Source organism: Diachasmimorpha longicaudata, chromosome 5 (assembly GCF_034640455.1).
Source record: "Diachasmimorpha longicaudata isolate KC_UGA_2023 chromosome 5, iyDiaLong2, whole genome shotgun sequence".
NCBI lineage: Eukaryota > Metazoa > Arthropoda > Insecta > Hymenoptera > Braconidae > Diachasmimorpha > Diachasmimorpha longicaudata.
The window spans coordinates 5,351,787-5,372,946 of record NC_087229.1 but is presented as its reverse complement, the minus strand read 5'-3'; the positions used below and the strand labels follow the sequence as shown (position 1 = coordinate 5,372,946).

The window sequence follows — 21,160 nt, the reverse complement described above, 5'->3', positions numbered from 1 at the left end:
ATTAGGAAGTTCCTGGGCGTTATCACAACGAAGCTGAGGGTTCCTCCTATCTTTCTCATCCTTCAAAGAAATGAGAAAAAATAAAAAACATCGACAGCTCGTTGCCCTCACTCGTGTTCGGCTACGATCTCCAGAGGTTAGTTCTGACCTATTCCATGGTGATTAAATCTTCCTTGAGAATACACATAACCTTCCCATTTCTTTAAATTTCATGAGAAAGTAATTTGGACTGATAACTCCCTAGATCAGAAATTTCGACGAAATCACGTCTTCTTGCGTCGGCACAAGTTTTGAATGACAATATCATCATCGGAAACGTGCCTTTCATTACGAGGGAGAGAGAGACAACACTCCCCAAGTCTACTCAATGGAGGTGTCTCTTATTACTAATTCAGTAAACAACACGAACATTCGGTAAAAAATATTTGGCAGTCGCTGGGAACGAGAAAAAAAATCCTCTAATAAATACTATTAATATTAAAAAAAACGTCTGAATGCAGCTATCATTGTTACAAAAAATTGTTTTCACATTTTTTAGAAGCCTCAAGAGAGAACTGCAAGAGCAAAAATACTTTATCCACCCCTCGGGTGGACTGTGACGTCTCCCTCCCTCTTGGCGGGCAGGAAATTTTACTTTTTCTCTCAGGGTAAACTCTTTTTATATACAAACAAACTCCATCGCACCCTTTCACTGCAATAACATCGCCAAACCTTACTTGATTCACCGGTCGTTAACCCAGGAAGAGTTTCATGTGGTCCGCCTACACCCCTGTCCATCACCTCCTCGTGATACTGTACTTAGCCCCTATCATCGTAAACCAATCTGCAATTTCTCCTGCTCCATCATTTTCACGTTCTCAATGAAGATTGCAACAATATTGATGGGACTATCTGGGAGTCAGTGGTGTGGTATAAAAATAAAGAAAACATACTCACCGCGCAGGTCTGGTGGTGCTGCGAGGCGCGAGGGATGTGAGGAGGGAGCGAGATGAGCTATCTGCTCAGTCCAATGCTATAAAATGAGAGGGAAAATTAATGATGAGAGAGTGGGTGAAGGCGGTGCACTGTTTGTCAGATATCCGCAGTCGACGGTATCACACTGCCCAAAGAGGTAAGATGATCGTAGTTATTATATGCCTCGTGGCTTTGTTATGACTTTATCTTCGAGTCAAAGTGATAAACAACTTTGTGGTCTCGTGATGGCAATTCGTCAAGTGGAAGAGGAAGTAATAATCATTGATGTCAGTGAAGAAGTCAATAATTCATGAGTTTTTCTGCTCGTTTTCTTTGAAATTTTCCAGTGCCGGAGTGAGACGAAATAAGTAAATTGAGGGGGTAAAATTAAGAATGATCTTAATAAGATTATTGAGGGGGTCAGCATTTTTTTTACTTCGAAGGAAAGATTTGAGAATGCACTTGAATGAGTTCAATAATTCATCGGATTTTGGTACTCTTTGAATAACTATTTTTGCAATAGGAGATATAGGGGATAATAATGTCAAGGGGTGGGTGACAAGATGGTGATCTGTGGTCGGTGGTGAAAGGTCATTGAGAAGGCTGGCAATTTTCGAAGTGCATTGGTGCTTTGAGAGATACCATTCATGGAAGGAAACGCGCGGTTGAACGAATTCTCTGTTGCGGTAATTGATAACTTATCAGGTTTTAGGAACCCAATTATTTTCTATTGATGGTTTACGAAGTTTTCGATCTATACTAAAGTGTCTGTGTTGATCCAGTGAAATGCTCATTAATCTTTGATCGTTACAATGAGCACGTTAATCTTCCATTGGGTTCAAATTTGCAAAATTCAGAGCTTTTTCCACAGATGCAAGGAAGACTTTCAAATTTTACCTGGAAGTTCTCTCGGTAATTTAATTTGTTGAATGAACAAAAATTTTGGTCCGATTAATGTACCATTTTTTAATCCAAGACCAAGATTACTATACTCTACCTCCACCACATCCACTCTGGTGCATGAACCAGAAATAGGAAATGATCCTGGGTTAACTCTTTCATTATCTTCTCCATCAAACAAGGAGAAAGCACTCTCCACTACAAAGATATATCGATCTAATAGTAAAAAAAATGCGAGCAATACCAGAGTAAAATGAGGACGTGAAACATAAAGGTAGTCTCATTACCATCCGTTCTCCCCTGGAGCCAGGGGGATGAGCTTGTCCATGTTCATAAAGCATATGATAAGTAGAACATCAACCGGGATATGAGGCTCCGAGTAATGTATCGTATGACTGCCTCAAGGACGTTATCAAGGCAAACTGAAGTGTCTCACTCCGGTATTTAATAATGGACACGTAATCTCAATTGCGTGTTATGTCTCTTTGAAATGTTACAACATGACTCCATGTACAACGCCCATTTTTATTGCGTAGGATGGTGAGGAATTGTTTTGAAATTCTTTCACAAGTGAACGAACTCTTCTCAAGAATGCAGGGGTGAAGGTTGACATCATCGATTGCAAGGAATCGATCGACAAATGGTCGATTCAGGATTGTTGATTGTCTATTCCTCTGCTAGAAAATTACTCCTAAAATTTCTCATAAAATACTTCATTATCCAACAAAAGTGGTAAAGATTTTCTGACGACTGAGAGCATTGGAAAACGAGTCGTTGGGGAGTTTTATAATCACACGAGTCGTAAAATCGACTCTACACGATACCATACCACACGAGTATGATAAATGCTAGTTTACGCACAAGCTAATAAAAAATAATTATTTAAAGTGCTATCACGTGTGTTCTACTCAATTCGTCCGCTCTCCAGGAAGTAGACAAATCCGATCTTATTCATCATACGGCTTATTTCAATTAGGTCGGACGGTACTTGGTTGTTGTTTCATAGTTAATATTTATCTCTTCAGTACTGTCTACCTGGGTTCAGCGTTTGAACATTCAGGCGCCCGTAGCGGCTATCGAGCTCCCGATGTTCGTCTGAGCGTTACGACAACATACGGGCCATCAGATGGGCATGTGTTTAATTATCTTTTTTTTTTATCGCCTATATTAGATCCTTTTTTTATATTTTTTTCTGTTCTATATATCACTCCTGTGATTGACGTAAAAGGCTACTGGCTTGTCGACGATCCGAGACGAAGCAACGAGCCTGGAAATTCATTTGACAAGTTCAACCTTTTCAATGATCACAATTGACTTATCTGACAAATTTTATTTTCAAAATTTTTTTTATATCGTTAATAATTCATTATCTTTCTGGTTTAAGGGACATGCCATTTCTCGTGATGGAAGGAGAAAAGGAGAAGAGAGAATCAAACATATTGTGATATAAAAGCACCAATTTTAATTAATGAAGTAGTGATAAAATTGTGGAGGAAAAATAATCCCGGAGGGATGGCGAACCGCCCGAAAATCGAAGTCGTTAGGGTATCGTCGATAGAGAGGAGGAATTTTCGACCGCTTGATGGCATTCAACTGAGGGCGACCTTCAGTCATGTGAGGATCGGTACATACTGCCCAGAACCTGAGAAGGACATCATACCGTGTGAGAATAAACCACCGAGTCAAGGGCGGAAGTATAAAAAGCAAGTGGAGTCAAATTGATAAAGTCTGGGACACAACTGGCTATTGTGAAGAAAATGTAGACGAAAATATAAATTAATTCATTCGGTGCAGTCTAAAGTTCATCAATAACCGATTGAATCATCAGAATGTTGTAAAAAAAGCTCGGTGATCATGAGTGATGGAAGAATTATTGATCTCTCTGTTTTCAGGAATTTGGGACCAGTTTCAAGACTGCTAAGGCGTCGTCATCAGGGGACGTACCTCGCAACTAAATCCTGTGATAACATTTATAACGTCAATAGAAATAGTACGTCATTGGACTGGCGTTCGAGTCAGAGTCCAACAGATGCAGGTAATTGCCGTGTATTAGACAAATTATGAAATTACTTAAAAGCTGTCGTGATAACAGTGAATATCCAAATCACGTTTCAGCCCTTAACGCTCGTCAAAGCAGTAGTTTAGACTGGCGAATAGGCCGGAGAATAAATTCAGACTGGCAAGACATCAGTTGCAGTGCTGAACAACTACACTCCAGAAATGTAAACTTCAACGTCATTGGATTGAGAACCCCCACTGCTAAGTAAATTCATATCAAGTTTGATAGTTTTTTTTAAGGCCCGAAAATTCCTCTAAAAGGCATCAATAACGTAACTGCATCTAACAATTCAATTCTATTAATTAAATTGAATCTATTGACGGGTGAAATATTTTCATTGGAAAAAAGCCCGAGCAACTGCAATTTTTTCCTACATATCAATTCCTTTCATTCAGATCAAAAATAGTTTCACTGCTCCGAAGACTTTCCCCTCGTCTTCCGAGGCCAAACAGCAAGAGTTCCCCGTCCTCGTCGTCCACTGTGTGCCCGTGGATTCGTGTGGAGTATTCAACCGAGTCCATGGACAATTGGCGTCGTGAAGTGTCTCAGGAAACCGATGTGAGTTTTCAACAAGAGTTACAATTGAATGAGCTCAGAAAAAGGATTGCCAGTGCCTCGCCTTCCTCCTCCCAATCACAGGTAAAATATTTAATTTGTTGTGGCATTAACCCTGCGATCTTTACTGTGATCAACCGTGACGAGGATATATTACCAGAGACAATTGATCATTGAAAGATAAAATGAAAATAAAAAATGAGAAGTACTCAAGACGCCAGTTCGACAGACGAAAGTTCGTTGACCGAATCGATCTTTCAGGTGCTTGTTACTGAGGCCCTCAGCAACGAACGATTGGACATCAATGAAAATGCTGAAAATAATGTTGTCAACGGGGAGAATGGAGCCAGTGACTCGAGAACGTAAGTGTCAATTTTTTTTCATTCTTCTACGTTATATATAGTGAATGGTTTGCGTAATTTTTACACAATCAGGTGCTTTCCTAATTTGGTAGTTGTAGTGAAAAATAAAAAGATTACTCTTGACGGGATATTAATAAAAGACTCAATTAAAATAGCTATTCGCTAAAAAATATATCATATTTTTTTTACAGCAAAAACCATTGTATTCATTTGATTTTTGTTTATGACCCGCTAACATTTTTTATTCTCTATCATCTATAACACTTTTCCGAGTATTAGTTCAGTCCTCGATGTTCGTAACATGGAATAAAACAATTAAGATGTTGTAAATAACCAAAAAAATTATGTCTACGAAAGGTACTGTCGAGAAAATTAAAAAAAATGGAAAGAGCGTTTCCATTTCTGAAAAGTGTGAAGCACAGCGTTGCAATCATTTGGCATGAAATTTCTCCTATATATTTATGTAAATATTCACCTATTTGTCATTTTCACAACCTACCAATCTCCAGAAAAACAATTAATAAATGTTCAGTCTACATTTTTTGTTTCTTTTCTGGAGATAACGACGTTACTCTCTTTCTCAAGATAACTACACACGAGATTATAAAAATATCCCTCACAGTAATGATTAACGTACTTGTGCACTCTGCTGGTGTCGCTGGTCCTGTAAACCAAACAAAGATGATTATCCTCCGGAGGTACATGGATAAATGCTCCATCCGGTTCCATGGGATCAACGTAATCAATAGTCGCATCCTCAGGTACTCCACTGGTATTGAACTGCATGATAACATCGAGAGTACCAGACTCATCATAAATATCATCATCCTCGTCACCATTGCCCTCACCATTCGTTGAAGCGTGAGATCCCTGAATGTCATCAGAATCAAGAGAAAGTACTCTTTCTTCTCCCTCATCATCATTAGCTGTCGAGCTGTTGGGCTGGTCCTCCTCTATTCTTCTGTTGTTCACCTCCAGGAATTTTCCGTTTTCTCCCTCTAGAGTTTTTTTCTTTCCCAACTTATTCACTTCCTCGTGCTGAGTTTCCCCTCTCACAAGATCTTCCTCACTTCTTTCATAATTCTTGGAGTTGGTTCCATTCCTATCTGCTTGCTCATCGCTTGCAGTATAATTTTGATCTCCTTTATCAGAAAGTAAAGTATAACAGCCTTTTGTCCATCTCTGCAATTGAATTGTCATTTTAGGCCTGATATCCTTGCCATCGGGCACGAGATCCAGTTCAGTGTATTCCTTCAACAGCCCGAACATTTCAATCGACTTGAACATTTCGTACATTTTTTTTAAAGTGCTTGGGAGACTCTCCTCATCAGCTACTTCATAGCTCCTCGTGTCTGGAGGCCCCATCCTAATCCATTTAATCTTCTCACTCATTATCTCCGCCGATATTTTGTTGTACACATCTTCCTCGAGAAAATTTGTGAGGTACGTGAAGGATTGCTTCTCCACTTCCTCTTGGATTCCCGTCTTGATGCTCTCGGCAAGGTAACATTTCCTCACCCAGGAACTGATGAGGCTCTCTGCGATTGCTGAAGGCTCGTGAAGCTTTGGCGTTTCAATTTCTGGTCTTGGAAGACGAGTGTCGGGGCCAACGGGACCGTGGAACCAACCATTTACGGTCAATCTTCGTTTATCAGGAGATGTTACCTCTGCCACTTGATGATAAGTGTTGTCAGATACCTCGAAGAAGACTAATGAGTTGTACTCGGGGGCTAGGGAGCGAATAATATTCCTCGGTTGTCCACATGAATCTGTGTCGAAGAGATCAAGGGATCCTCCGTCTTCTGCGTCCCAATCCTTGGAGAGGTAGAGAATGAAGGCTATTCTTCTGTCTCCCAGGTGATCGTCGTGACAGAGGAGATAATCAGTGTCTGAGTAGGCCGTTGAAGACATTGAAATCTTCGTGTTCAGCTCGATTCCTGTGTTTGTTTGCATCCAATGTCTTAATTCATTTCTGAACAACTCGTGGAGTTGGGCTATTTTGCCTGTATCCACGTTTGCGAGGTCTTCCGTTTGCTCGAAACTGTAGAGGTCGGTCTCAGGTCGCGTGGTTTCAAGGTACAATAGCTCATCAATCAGTTCCCCCAGGTAGTCCTGGCTACTCAAGAAGTTTGAGATTTTACAGACACGAAAGGGGTTTGTGATGACCTCGAGATTGGGGGCTTCTAGGGCGGTGGGTGTCTGCCAGTGTGTCCTGAAGAGGGATTGGAAATCTTCGGTGGAGATGGTGTCGGACAGGATGGAAGACTTTAGTTTTTTTCGTTTGGGTTCAGCTTCGGTCATGCTTGAATCTGCATCAACAATAAGTATTGTTTGTTTCAAGAAAATAAATATACAGAAAATTAGAACACAGCGCTAACGTACAAAATTGGCGTCATAATATTTTTCAATTCAATACTATTTATGTCAAGGGGACTATCAAATAGTTATAGTTCTGTAAATTACTCGGTATTAATTATTCCCCATTTCAATTTCGAAGACTTTTTTATAGCTTGTTAATTAAATCAAATCGTACCTTTTTAAAAATCTCCGATCTATTTTATCAATGAAGATCGTAGGTGAAGTTCAACAGTTGTTTCTATAGAAGGTGCCAGTCCTACGTGGTTTTCCTAGAGCATGTGCTATTGCAATTAACTTTGTCTTGATGACTTCTCAATTCTCTAATTTATCACGTGTATTTGACGACTCGTTTTCTAAGGCTTTAGTTCTACTAAAAATGTAACTTTCTCGTGTTGGAGCAGTTGTCAAAAAATTTGTAAGCAACTGTATATTTTTTTAAATTGTCTATTAGATTAGACATGGATTCACACTCTACTTTAGGTAGATTCTCACTGAAAACATTAGTTTTTAGGTTATAGGAATCTTGAGTCGGTCGCCGGCAGGCCCGTAGTGAGGCGCCCGGGTGCCCTTCGCATACTCCCCCGGAAAAAATCATTTGAGGATTTCACCAGTAATTAGTTTATTGATATAACTGGTCGATAGTTATTTTTTTTAACAATTAGCTGGTGAAGTTCACCAAATATATTCGGCGTACAGTATCGAATAAATTACTACGTGCGGGAATTTTCTGAACAGCTTTCAGCAGAAAATGACACTTGGGACAAGAAATCAACTAAACATTCAGTGGTCTAACACAACAAATACTATATTTATTAATAAATTATTAAAATAAATGTAGATAACCCACTGACAGGTGAATATTGATTCCGAAAGGCCATGAGATGTCACTTCTATCGTTTTGTAATCTCGCGGTGGTCAGTTTTATCAAGATGGCCGACTTGTTTCCCACGTTTGACGGATTTCAGTGACGGCTAACCGTGCGAGTGGTTGAAGTAAAATAACGTTGTGGTCACACCCTGGGCAGTAAATCTCACAAGTCATAACAAATAGTCATTGAATCGATCATTAAAAAAACATCCCCAAGTGAATTAATTCCGTACTGTCACTGTCAAGTGTCGTGTCAACTAGTCAAGTGATCCAAAAGCGTAAAAAAAGCGGCAAATAAATCACGTAACGTGGAAGAACCTGAAATGTAAGTAGAATATTCATCAATAAGCATGTGGCAAATGGATTTTCAGTGCAATTTATCGAACTGTATGCGAAGAAGATTCGGTAGTTTTCGGGGTTAAATGGGGGGGAAATACTTGAGGGGAATGGGAAAAGAATTGGGTTTGCCACCACTACTCTTTTATCCCCACTCGGTTCCTTAAAAAACACCGTTGGCTCATTCCTCGTTTTGTTACGGTGTATGCCAGGGATTTCGTCTCCTGAACAATACTCCTCTGCATGTTAAATAGTATACGAAAAACCACGATTCGGTGCACATCAGCAGCTATTCAACAAAATCAGTGTGAAAAAGTGGAGAAAAAGATGATTCATTTTTTACCATTTCACGGTGATTGGTACAACGTTTAAACGTTGAACTTCACTCGTTCTGTGAGTCTTATCGATTTGTAATCAATGTACTTGCCTGTAACTGTCACTGAAGGCTGCACAAATTTGCATAAATTTGCCTGATCATTTTTTTTTTGAGTTATTGATTTTTTTTAACGAAAAAATTTGCTCTATCTTCAGTACTGTAATTGACAGGTTGTGAAAGACTTTCGGAACTGCCAGATACTCATACCAGGACCAGTGTTTTATCCTAATTGTGTCACTTACCTGTGAATTTATTTCTCCACACAATTCCGCACGTCACCTGTTATTACCAGCGCATGATACGTACAGCTGGTGAGTTCACTTTGCTCGCACTCTCATCACTGATTATTCAATATTCCTCATTTTATTATAATTACTGTATCGTTTGAAGTGTCAATATTCAAGTACTTTGCCTACTTCTTCTTCAGTGAAATAGTTATCCACTTTTGTAGTCAAATATTAATTGTTATTGACGCATCATAGGAGCTCAAGGTTCTGGACATTTACATTGATTTATTATTTAAACTTTGCAGGCACAATTTGAGTCTCGATATTGAGCCATTACAAAATATTTTCAAAATCTGGAGAATCGGGTTCGTTGCCTTTGGAGGAATATTGATGGAATAATTGAAAAATCGTAATTATTGAAAGTGACGAGCATTTCCTATAAATAATTTACTAACAATCGATTGTCATTCTTGAAAATTCCTAAATCGGAACCGTAATAATTCCATTGACATTCAGAATTTGACCGGAAATTAATTTCACCGGCAGGGAAGGCTTTCGGGACGGTATTACTTGATTTTCGTGCTAGTCCTAACATTCGCCAATTTTCATCGGCATTTGTCGTGATGATTTTGATAAATGGAACAAATATAACGGGGTTTTATCAAAGACTTAACGAGTTACGGGTGTATCGACTGACTGGATCGTGTCGACCTTGAACGGTACTTTCTTTACGCCCTGCTGAGACATCTAAACGTGATTTGTCCAGAGCAATTGTTTAATTCGGCTGACCAAACGAATTCGTGGAGTTTACTGTTTCACGACATTTTTAGCGACTTTCTTATCACTTTTTAAAATTTTTATGTGACGTATTCCATATCATGACACCAGCCTCGATTATGAACAAACACAATTCTAGTATGAAAACTATAAGGAGCATAAACCGTGACATAATTTGAAAAAAAAAAATTGAAGTTTTTTAAATTTTTTTCTTGAAAATACGGTTTTAGGTGAATTTAAGAACTGAATAAAAAAGTAGTCAACGTGCTCTTATCAATGGCAAAAAATAAAGTTTTAGCCGCATAATTGTTCAAAACCGGGTCAAGAGAAGCCGAGTTATCAGAATGAAACGATAAAATAAAAATAAAAATTGAGAGTAGTTCTATGCCCTGAATAATCAAAAAATCATCATCGATATCTGAGAAGGTGGGGCTCGAGCATTAAATCATTTGGTATGGAATACCTCGTACAGATCCTGCGGCACTAGGATATTCATGGAATCATATTTATTTACAAGATATTTTAATAAAGAGGTCCATTATTGATGAGATAGTATCCATAGAATCTACACTTTCAATTTTAATGATTGAATCTACTATGATTCCTATCATTTTTTTCACGAAACAGATCAAGTTCTGCCTATTGACTGTAGACTATATGAATATTTCATGACGAAAGTGGAAATAAATATTGCTTTGTAAATTTGATCCCAAGAAAATCTTCAATTTCTCTGGGTCTGACATAAAAATATATACTCGACAGTTACCTAGAAAATTTCCTCCTGTAAATAGATTTATTGAGGCCCATTTCAGTCTCATTGTTTCTCAGATTCAAACGGTAAACGTTTCCGAGTGAAAAAGTAATTGTCAATTATCTCAAAGACTGATACTGTAAAAGAGATTGTCTGGAACGAGCGGAAACGGAAATTTCCTTGCCTTCAATTCTATAACATTCCTCTAATGATGCTTTCGGAATGAGACACAGCTTTCGCCAAATTAGAGACTAATGTTTTGATTCTACATTGTACTCAAGGGAAAAAATTTCATATTATGAATTCATGACGGAAGAAATGATTGCCTATTCATTGAAAATTCTCAAAATTACCACATACGAAAAAGTCGAATCCATTAACGTACTCTGATTTGATTTATTTCTCCTCATTCCTGGAATCTCAAATTGTAAAATCATCCGGATTATGTGGATTTTTTTTCATCTTTACTAATTTTACAAAATAATTGCCTTTTCGTTCAAAATTTGCTTATTCAATCCCACCATTATAGGACAACTAATTCTAAAGGTATTTCCAACGGTAATAGCCTATCGCGTAAAATTATTCTGTTGAAATCTGCCTCATCGCTTGAAAGGATCTCACCGATTTAACCACTTTATATCCAACGTCACATTTCCTGGCAATTGTCTGTATCTCCCTGACTTTATTGAAGAAAATACTTTTTTTTCATTCTTCAATTTCCCCTATTCATCTCATTTCTCGGAGTTCCGTGGCATCTGTAATTGCAATTGGGGTTTAACGGGCCGATTAATGAGATTTCGACTGTCTGCAGTTATCGGAGTGTCTGTTGTCCAGTGGGAAATATAGGCGGGAAGGGCAACGGCAGATGGGAAAAGTTAACTGCACAGATTACCCAGCATTGACCTTATCAAGCGCTTCGACGTTGAGCTATTGTTGCCTCGGTGTACTTTTTTCCTCTCTGTTTTTTTTTTTCAATTTGTCACTCAGTTCTCTGGTTTGAAATTCCTGGGACTCGAAGCGCAATACTCGACTCATTATAATTAACGCAATAATTTCTATCACTGCTGTCACCCCCTCGCTTCCAACACTTGGAGCAACTAATTGCGTGGGCGGATATCAATACACACATGTGAACGCTCTGACGTATCTGCATCTCGGTCAGGCTTTTGCCTTTTTCGGAAGTCCGGTTCCTCAAGTTTTGCGTTACTAAAAATAGAAGTAAATCACTTGCTAGTTTTTTTCCATGATTTTTAGGTAATTCCCAGAGTCTCCAGGCGTTTCTGATAATTACTCTAGGGATTTGTCAATCTCAGTCATGAAATTTTAGAAGCAGAGAAAATTCTGTTGAAAATTACGTAGAAATTTCAGTACATTAACAGAAAATTAATTATTTTGTTAACGGGACTTATTTTGAACATCATCAGATTAATAATTTTCAAATAAATATGATTCTGGAGGGAGATTAGTCTTCTGCTCTTCATTAGATTTATCAAAGGGTTTTTCTTTAAAATTAAAGTTACTCCCAGACCTAAAAAGTGAATAATTAAATCATTGTAAAATAAATCGGCTGCGTATAGCACTTCACTGACGAAATAATAACTGAAACACTTAGAGATGAGTGGAGATGAACTTAATGCATCTTGAAATTTATCCTTCACCACTTGAAACGAAAAAATAAAAATATTCAACCAAACGATTTTGGTTCTGCGGGACATTTATGGATTCTTTTTCTGCATTTGTGCAGCCTTAGTCGTCAACGTCTTACGTGCTCCAACTTTATATGTTAAGTGACGGAAATTCATGGTGGGTGGACTGTTAATGACAGCGATCGTGTCCCCTCAATATTCAGTACAAAAGAAAGAGGAAAGACCTCCAGACATTTAGTTCGTTATGACTTGACAAAAATTGTTGGGTGCTGAGAGTACATGAAGGAGGTGCATGGAGAAAATTATGATTATCTTTTTTTTTCTCCTCTCCTGTACGTTTTGTTTCCTTTCATGCTGTGCAACCGAGCATTTTAATGGGCAATATGTATTGGTTACTCCACATCCGGTAGCGTCACGGACTTTTTGTCAGCTATTTCCCGCTATACAATAAAATCCAAGAATTGGATCAACATTGTTAATTGATTGTTTCATGATAGACACAATAATTCTTGCTTTCGAAAGTCAAAATTTATTTATCTCTGTTTTATCGTTAAAAAATTCCAAAATTCAACTGAAATTTTATCGAAACTTCCCATGTGGAAGTGGACGCTCATTCAGCAACGCTCCGTTAATTTTATCAAAATCAAGTCTGGCACATTTTGGATGCATCGAAGCGCCCAGTTGGTCTCGTTGATAATAAAACCAACAACCATAGTTAATGACAAAAAAAAGAAATGTTTCCGGAAACACGTAAATAGATTGATCATTGGAGGCCTCAGTGGAAGGGTAAGTGACATCGTACTAACTCTCCTCGGTTCCCTTCCTATTTATAAACCCCAAATAAACCACGATGGCTCTTGAACCGTGACACAGACGAGCATATACCGTTTATAATGCCGGTATTTTCTTCTGGGGTACGTGACTTTCCTGTTTCAAGTTTCATTTATGACTGCATCTGGAAGAGAGGACGTCGCTTGAACATTACTGTCAGAAAATATATGAACATTGAAAAACCACCACCGAGAGCAAATTATAATTATATTTTAGAACAGGGAGACGGGAGAATGTGAGGTATTTCATGTTTGAAGTCAACGACTGAAATTGATTTCTTATCGCGAGGAAAAAATTCAGCGAGCATATGGGGATTTCTTTTTCTAAGAGGAAAGAAAAAAATTGTGCCAGGCTAAATTTGGGTCTGATGGCCTTCGAGGAACTTGGGGAAGGGAGAGAGGCCATGCCGCTGCACTTTCCCTACTTCCTTCCTCCATCAATTCCGTACGAAAAAGTATTTCATATTAAAAGAATGGAAAGCAGCAGTGATGCAACGTGAAGAAAAAGCATCAGAAGCAACCGCATGTGTCTCATGAGCAGCAAATTAAAGTTGAAGAAGGAGGGGAGAAAGAAAATCATTTTTTTTTTCAGAAAAAATGCTTTTGAAAATGATTCTTGGAGGGAGGTGGATGCAATGATGAAGAAAAAATAATTTATACAAATAAGAAGCATCTTCACTCAATTATTAATCAATAATTGCTAAGTTTGATGATTGAAAATCTTAGAGTCTAAGCTATACCAAACTGTAGAGTATACTTGGATACTCGTAATGTGTTTTGAGAAATTTACCGTGGTAGTCTCATCACAGAGAATGACTTGCCCAGGGATATACATCAGGAGATGAATAAAATTCTGAAAAAAATGTAATAAAAAATAAGAGACTGAAATGGAGAAAGACTAAAAGAGGCAGGGACATAAATAAGTTGAGAGTTGAAACGAATGACTTGGTGGTGCACGAGAGAATCTTCGCTCTGGGCTGCGTGTACTAAACGTACTGTCTGGGAATGCAACGTTGGATAGAGCCAGAAGTCGGTAAGAGCTATGAATTCAAATGTGCAACGCATTGGGACTTGCTGGAACGATCAACTCGTCTCTTCAGTTATATTTTTCACCTACGGATATGGATAGGGATATTACTGCGTTAGTCGTATCAGGAAGGAGAATATGCCCGCTGGGTTCACAGAAGGGAAGGGCACGCGATCAGCTTTATTGACTTTAAACAAATCCGTCGAATGAGACTGCGAGGAGTCGTACGGAAATTGGGGCAGAAAATTATTTCGTTCTTTGGAGATTATCAAAGTTGATTAACCTGTGCTGAACGACTCTTGATGGGGTAAATACATGTGGAGAAGAGACAATCGAGCCAAAGAAGGACAGAATTCCAATTTTTACTCGAAAAATAGTCTTGATTTGTCAGAAGAAAAAATTTCTTTGATTTTCTTTTATGATTTCACGTGAAAGTACGTCCAAAAGGTTGACATGGACAAATAGCTAGTTCTTCAGGCTCGAGTTGATATCCTCGAAAATTATATTTATTCCACCACTCACTGTGAACAAGCTCGTTCCATTGTATCAAACTCTAACGCATTATTTTCTAAATTATTATTCATTCTTGTTGGGAAAATCATACAATTTGCTTCAATGGTTCTAAACCACATCCACTAAGATAATGTCTGAGGCAGGAGTTTTTTCGATCCTAGAAATCTTTGGCTTTTTTCACTTTACACCTGCAATCAAGATTACGGTTCTATCTCCCTGGGGGACGAGTGGAAATAACCAATAGTTTGTAAGCCACAGAGGGTTTCGCCATAGCAAACTTGGTGTATCGGCTTGAGCCGCTGGTTGGAGTGATTTTTATTATTTGTCCTGATAGAGTCCCCTGCTCCCTGAGGAGCTAAGACTCCATTTCGCTCACCACACTGAGTGAAAAATTAATGAGTTCAGACGTGCATCCTTAGTCGAACAAAATCGATGGTTAAAAATTATGAGAAGACAATATAAACCCGAATGAAAGATGGCAGCAATTTAACATAGAAAATTCAGTTTTTGTTTCAATTTCTCTCCCTCTCTCCGTCTTACTGAAACTTTTAGAAATACTTCCCCTCAGTTGAAGTAGAATTTTCGGTGAATGAATGCCACGATTTTACATCAAAGAAACTCCCACATAATTCTCTTGTTAAAAGACGAAAAAGAATGGATGTTCTAAAGATATAAAGACGTTTTAATATGTGTTGGGGGTTTAGCTGAACCTCAACTTCCATTTTTTTTTACCACGGAAAAGAAATTATTCGTTGACAAGTATAGCTGACCCAGTGTAACCTCTTTCACATGGTCGGAGGAATGTGAAATGATTTTAAATGTGTGAGATGGGGAGGTATTATCTGTCACGTTGTGTACAATTGTCGGGATCGTCAACGAGCGCGTGCCAGAGGCCACGAGTGCCCCTCAAGACATCCAAAAATATCCCATTCGATCCCTCGTTCCTGTCGTGGACCAGGAAGGGAACGGAGAGTAGAGAGAAAGATGAAAGAAAGAAAAATTAGAAAAAAAGTTGAAGAAAAGCCGAGGGAAATACTCTCTGGTCCCACTCCACTTCTGGCACTCGAGTGGAGATCAGTCTAGTCTCTCATTAGTTCGGGTAACTTCTAAATCGATTAATTCAATCGTCTGAGCCGACGACTCTGGTCGATTCGTGAAAGTGTTTCCATCCGGAGATGATCGATTATTCCCAGCTTGGGATGATTATTGTTGTTGATTACTTTCTTCTTCTTGTGGTTTGAACATATTCATTACAATGCCGTTGAAACTCGATACTGGAACTTACATGGTGAATCCATCGGGGAGTAAAAAGGGAGCATCTAAATTTTTCATTTGGAAACACTGGCGTTGCAGGTATTTTTTGAATTAAGGATATCGACGTGGGGCGAATTGTCCAGTGTTTGAAACAATAAGTTAGAAATCATTGAATTGAGTGGAGTAATTCGGGTAGGGAAAATGACACGACAATTACTTGGGACCACCCACATGGATGTTTCAAAGTAAACGTACTTGAAATTTAATCAATTTTTAAAAGTATTCCATAATCATTAATGACATTCTTCTTACGTTTCCTAATGTTTAAATGTTCCGTCTTGAATCAATAGTTATTCGATAGACACATTCAGCCAACGTATTTTGTAAATACTTCTGTAATAATTCATTTGAACAAGAAATGTCAAGAGATTTTCTTTGTCACATTCCCAAAATTTCCAGAAAAAGGGTAGTTGCCATCTGTTTTGATCTTTCCATTTCAGACAACAAAAATTTTGTCTTATCTCAATCAGCCTCATGACTAATTTATGTTATTGAGACCGAAAATAGGGCACTTTAATTCAATTGTACTTCATAAAATTCCCATTAAAAAGACAATAGACACTATCCATTCCACCGAGCATGGAAGACCCCACACGCTCCCCATCACTTACGTCCTGCACTTGTCATCTGCAAAATTCCAACAGCACTTTAATATCATCATACCATAATTCACACAGCGATCGATGGTCGACCTGCACAGCTGCACAAAAGCTGCAAACAAAAACCATTAAAAAAACGAAAAAAAAAAGCACCATGATATTAGTAAGCTTGGCACCCTGCACGAATAAACCTGCACAGACAATGAAAATGAATAAAAAAAAATTAAATTAAATTGTACACCTGAGATTGAGATAAAGAGAATGAAATGGCTGGAATGCTTCTCAGTGTCCACGAGGATCGTAAACCAGGGGTGGACAATCGTCGTCCGCGTCCAAAGAGTGGTACGTGTCACAGCGAAGTGGCGGGCCTTGAGGAGGATAACGGCAACGATACGACGGTGACAGTGGTACCAGGCGGTGGTGGCAGCGGGTCAAGTGGCAGGTCGTCGAATCGTCGTAACCGGCCACTATCACTCGCTGTCCAACCGCTGAATTATCAACATCTGGATCCCGATAGTATTTGCCGTGGTGGAATTAAACATCCAAATATGACTAGCCAGGAGTCCATCGGCAGTTGCAGCCTCGACGTCGATCGCTCCGTCTCCGACCGATCAGGTTGGAATATTAAATTTTGTTGTTGAGAGTACGTTCATTAGGGACTAGAGGTGTGAGGGAGATAATTGTTGGTCAAATAATTGTCCGTGGCGACCGTCATGATCGGTAATTACCGGATATCATGAGAGAATGTACCTCAAACATTCAATCTCGAATGATGCCCGGTGTCTAGAGACCCATTCAACGATTACCAAATGATAAGACATTCCCATTTGCTCCAAGTCAGACTCTAACCCACTCCCCACGGGTCACAGATTCTGCTTAGACATTAAACTATGCACGGTAGTTACTGTCATCTATCTGGGAATTCGTGTTCCTCGGAAATGATTTTTCGTCTGAATCCAGGACGTGGACATTAATTCACCGGCGCATGAATCATTTATAATACTATAATTATTGGGAAATATTTATAGTATTGTAGATACAATTAATATCATGAATATTATAAATTATTCTCTTGTGTAATTTATAATATTTGAGGTGAGTTTTTTTCATCATCACGTGATAAAGGTGGATTTGTAATTTTTCATTAGTCGAGTCCAGGGAATCCAAGGAATTTTAATTATTTCCTCGTTGAAGCATGTGTTCATCGTGGCTAGAGGTGCCCTGAGTCTGTCGAATTAGTTCTTCACTAATAAGCCTGTGCGCATAAAATATGCAAGTTTAAAAAATCCTTGAACACTCCCTAAGCAAACACTCCCATTGAGATAGTTTTTATCAAAAGTCTGAAATGTATTTATTGACTGAATTCCAGAAGCAACAGTCGACTCGATATCTGAACGAACACTTCACAGTCTGAATCTGTCAAACGGGGATACAACTTCACCAGCGGATAATCCTGTCAACGGCAGTAACGAAACGATTTCGAAGACCCAGGGAAACACACCGGACAAGGACAATATAAATGGCGAGAACGAAGTTGAGCAGCTGACAGCTAAGAAACCTAGCTATCTGGGATTGGCTTGCAGTATTAGTGGATATTCAGGGATCACCAGATACGACAGCAAACTCAGAGAGGGATTCAGATCGAGAGACAGTAGTCCTGGATCAAGACTAATCACACGAGAAACAAGCCCTGCAGGTTTCAGGTCAAGTGAAAATCTTGGAATACCATCAAAAAGTCAATCTATATCTCCACTAGCAATGGATCGTCAGAACGGCTTCAGCAACGGTAACAAGGAGTGCCGAGTTGCGACATTCGTCGAATCTCGAAGCTCTTTGAGCACTTGTCAAGGCTTTTCAGAGGTAGACAGAGGTGTTCCCATCCACTCGTTCAGCGATATTAGTCCTATACGAGGTTCTCCAAAGCGTTTGACACAAATGACAACCTGCAGAGAGACGAAAACCTTCACCTCAACGATAACAGTCTCATCACCGAAGTCATCGAACACCAGTAATTTATCTAGTAATTGTCTCAACGAGAGTAATCTAACGAATGGTTCAACGGTGGGAACCGATAATCAAACGCTCAATTCGTCCTGCAAGAAGTCCTTTATCCAGCAGAGGGTGGAGAGGTTGTATGGACCCGGTGCACTTGCCCAGGGATTCTTCTTCAAACGATCATTGAATCAGTCAACCAGTAGTGAAAGTAGCTTTAATAAATCCAGTAACAACAATGACTCTTTGGTGGACAATGCCAATACCGAGGAGTCCCTGAAAAATCTACCTGTTCTGAGACACCTGAGACCTGAATTCAGGGCACAACTGCCCGTGGTCAGTCCAAGAAGGCCCACTGATGGCAGTGAACAGGTATTCAAGCCTCTGCAAAGGTTATCCCCAGCTGTTGGAAAAAATGATGCTAAACTCGCGGCTACTCCTCCCTCGATTAAAATATCTGATCACGAGAGTTTCAAGTTGAGTACCAGCGTCACCAGCATTCCGGATCAACAGCCAGCTGCACTGGAGGTTGTTTTACCGGTGCTTGAACCGAGTGCCAGTGCTACCAGTGTTCCCGAGACCCTAAAATCTATGCAGGAGAGTCAAACTGAGGAGAAAGATGGGCATTATTTTATTAAGTTATTGAAGGCTGAGATTGAGAGATTGTTCAAGCTTGCCGCATCCGCGGAAGATGAATTGGAGAGTGGTGAACAACTGCCGGAGGAAGCTGCTGGAAAACTCAGGTCCGCTGCGGGAAAAGCTAGGCTATTGGCCACGCAGAAAATGCAGCAGTTTGAAGGCCTCTGTCATAAAAATATTGTGAGTTAATTTTGTAGTCTACATTTCAAGGACCGAAATTTGATGAACAGAATTAGCTTTGGATTTTTTGAATGTCTAGAGGTTGAATGGCTTCCCATTTTTCGACTTTTCTTACAGAATCAAATTCCTGGGGAGGAGTTCCCTACGACTAATGAAGATCTTGCAGGATTCTGGGATATGGTCATGCTGCAGGTCGTTCAAGTCAATAATTTGTTCGATCATATTGATAAACTCAGGCGGTCACAGTGGCAAGAGGTATATACTTAATTTTTTTTGTAAATAATTTCATTATTAAGACCATCTATTGTTACTTTCAGATTCCACAGGAAAAGTCAACACCCGCACAATCTCAGAATGGCACCAGTGCTAAGCGTCGTACTGTAGCTTCTCAAAAGCCTAAATCTGCAGCTAATACAGAGGCAAATCGAAAAGCGCGTGAAGCTCGTGAACTTGCCCGCCGCCAGATGATGGAGGAACGTAGAAAAGCCATGAAATCCCAGATACAACAGTCTGTAGAGATTTTTGCGCCAAAGACATAACAGAGGGCCGTTATGGAGATTGTTTCAAGTTATGAAGACACGACGGTTTTCTATCTCAGATCTGTAAAACGCTCATAGATACTCAAACTGAATGACAAAAAAAACGGAAGAGAAAATAATTATGAATAATTTTAATCGATGATGAAGTCTAATAATTAATTAAGTTAATGAACGAAAGTCATAAAATAGTTATTTGCAGTGTTGAATCGTGGATTCTCGCGTGATAGAAGTTGCTAGATTTTTCTGTTTTTAGTAATTTTCGGTGATTGTTTTTCATTTTATATCACTGATCACTTTAAAAATTTAGAATGGTTGAAAATCATAAAAAATCGACCGAAGACTCGTTAATTTATTTCTTTATTCCTGACGGTTAAATAATTACCGAAAATTATTCGAAATATTCGCCTACCAGGAATATTGACAACCCATAAAAATTAGATTGAAGAATCCATTACAATGTGTTAAAAACGTGCGACTGAATAAGTTTCATATTCCCCCGGTTTTTCTCGTGATATCTGTGTATGTAAATAGTTTAATAATTTTTCATGATTGACGTTGCAAGATAAATGTCTGTTCCTTTTTTTAATGAGCTTTTTGTCCATGACTGCGCCCAACCAGAGTATTTTCTTTCTCTTCTATTAATGAAAAGCATTTGACGATTTAAGTATTAAATACGATTCATGATGAATAACTGGTGGAATTTTAAAATGTGAGAGGAGAAAGAATGGGAAAAATTTTTTAATAAAAAACTGAAATCTATGTTGAGTCGTTGATGATGTTGTATCGATGGCTTTCAAAGCTTATCTACCAAATAACACATACCTAACTGATACTCATAAGCCGCGATGTTTTTTTACTGTAAAGATATAAAGATGAAAGTTACAGAAATCTGAAAAATCATTGAATTAAGTTAGAATAGTTTTAAACCACAATTGAAATGATAGGAATATGAACGATTTTACAATCTCCAGTGAATGACCGTTAGAAAATTATTTCGCTCAAAATTGTTACTCGAATGATTATCGATGTTCTGAAATAAATATGAAAAATAATTCTAATAAATGTCTTTTTAGTAGGACATATGTTCAGAGAGTTTGTCCTATGATATTCCTGCTTGAGGACTCTTCAAGAGAATTTGTATATATGAGAATCATTTTTAGAAAAAAAAATTGGCTGCATGAATCTGCGAACGAAAATCGTCAAAAAGAGGAATGGGACGAATGGAATTTGTGAATTGATTATTATTATTATTATTGTAACGTTAAATCTCTTTCTGTTTTCGATCGATTTGCTTAGTAATTTATATTCACACGAAAAATAAATATTACTTCTTATAAAAAATAGATGTTACTTTTTTTT

At 38.6% G+C, this 21,160-nt stretch overlaps 2 protein-coding genes across 2 annotated transcripts; one reads left to right on the top strand and one right to left on the bottom strand.

Annotated features, from left to right (window-relative positions):
* Positions 1-519: 519 nt before the first annotated feature.
* Vlc (vulcan) lies at positions 520-21,144 on the top strand. The gene is made up of 11 exons (XM_064121894.1): positions 520-647; positions 944-1,111; positions 3,239-3,557; positions 3,747-3,889; positions 3,970-4,117; positions 4,309-4,552; positions 4,730-4,830; positions 16,738-17,066; positions 17,821-19,262; positions 19,380-19,517; positions 19,580-21,144. The coding sequence occupies exons 3-11, from the start codon at positions 3,367-3,369 to the stop codon at positions 19,799-19,801; spliced, it is 2,958 nt and encodes a 985-aa protein (XP_063977964.1). The 5' UTR covers positions 520-647; positions 944-1,111; positions 3,239-3,366; the 3' UTR covers positions 19,802-21,144.
* Positions 4,977-9,057, bottom strand: LOC135162932 (prolyl 3-hydroxylase OGFOD1-like). The gene is made up of 2 exons (XM_064121896.1): positions 7,364-9,057; positions 4,977-7,139 (listed from the first exon to the last, which is right to left on the bottom strand). Exon 2 carries the CDS (start codon positions 7,129-7,131, stop codon positions 5,359-5,361), a length of 1,773 nt encoding a protein of 590 aa, XP_063977966.1. The 5' UTR covers positions 7,132-7,139; positions 7,364-9,057; the 3' UTR covers positions 4,977-5,358.
* Positions 21,145-21,160: the final 16 nt, after the last annotated feature.

Bases quoted from the DNA above. Each gene is read 5' to 3' on its own strand.
- Vlc (XM_064121894.1), top strand. From the start codon at position 3,367: ATGGCGAACCGCCCGAAAATCGAAGTCGTTAGGGTATCGTCGATAGAG. The intron at 4,553-4,729 runs GTAAAATATTTA...TCGATCTTTCAG, and splicing joins CTTCCTCCTCCCAATCACAG to GTGCTTGTTACTGAGGCCCT. The intron at 19,263-19,379 runs GTGAGTTAATTT...CTTTTCTTACAG, and splicing joins GCCTCTGTCATAAAAATATT to AATCAAATTCCTGGGGAGGA.
- LOC135162932 (XM_064121896.1), bottom strand. From the start codon at position 7,131: ATGACCGAAGCTGAACCCAAACGAAAAAAACTAAAGTCTTCCATCCTG.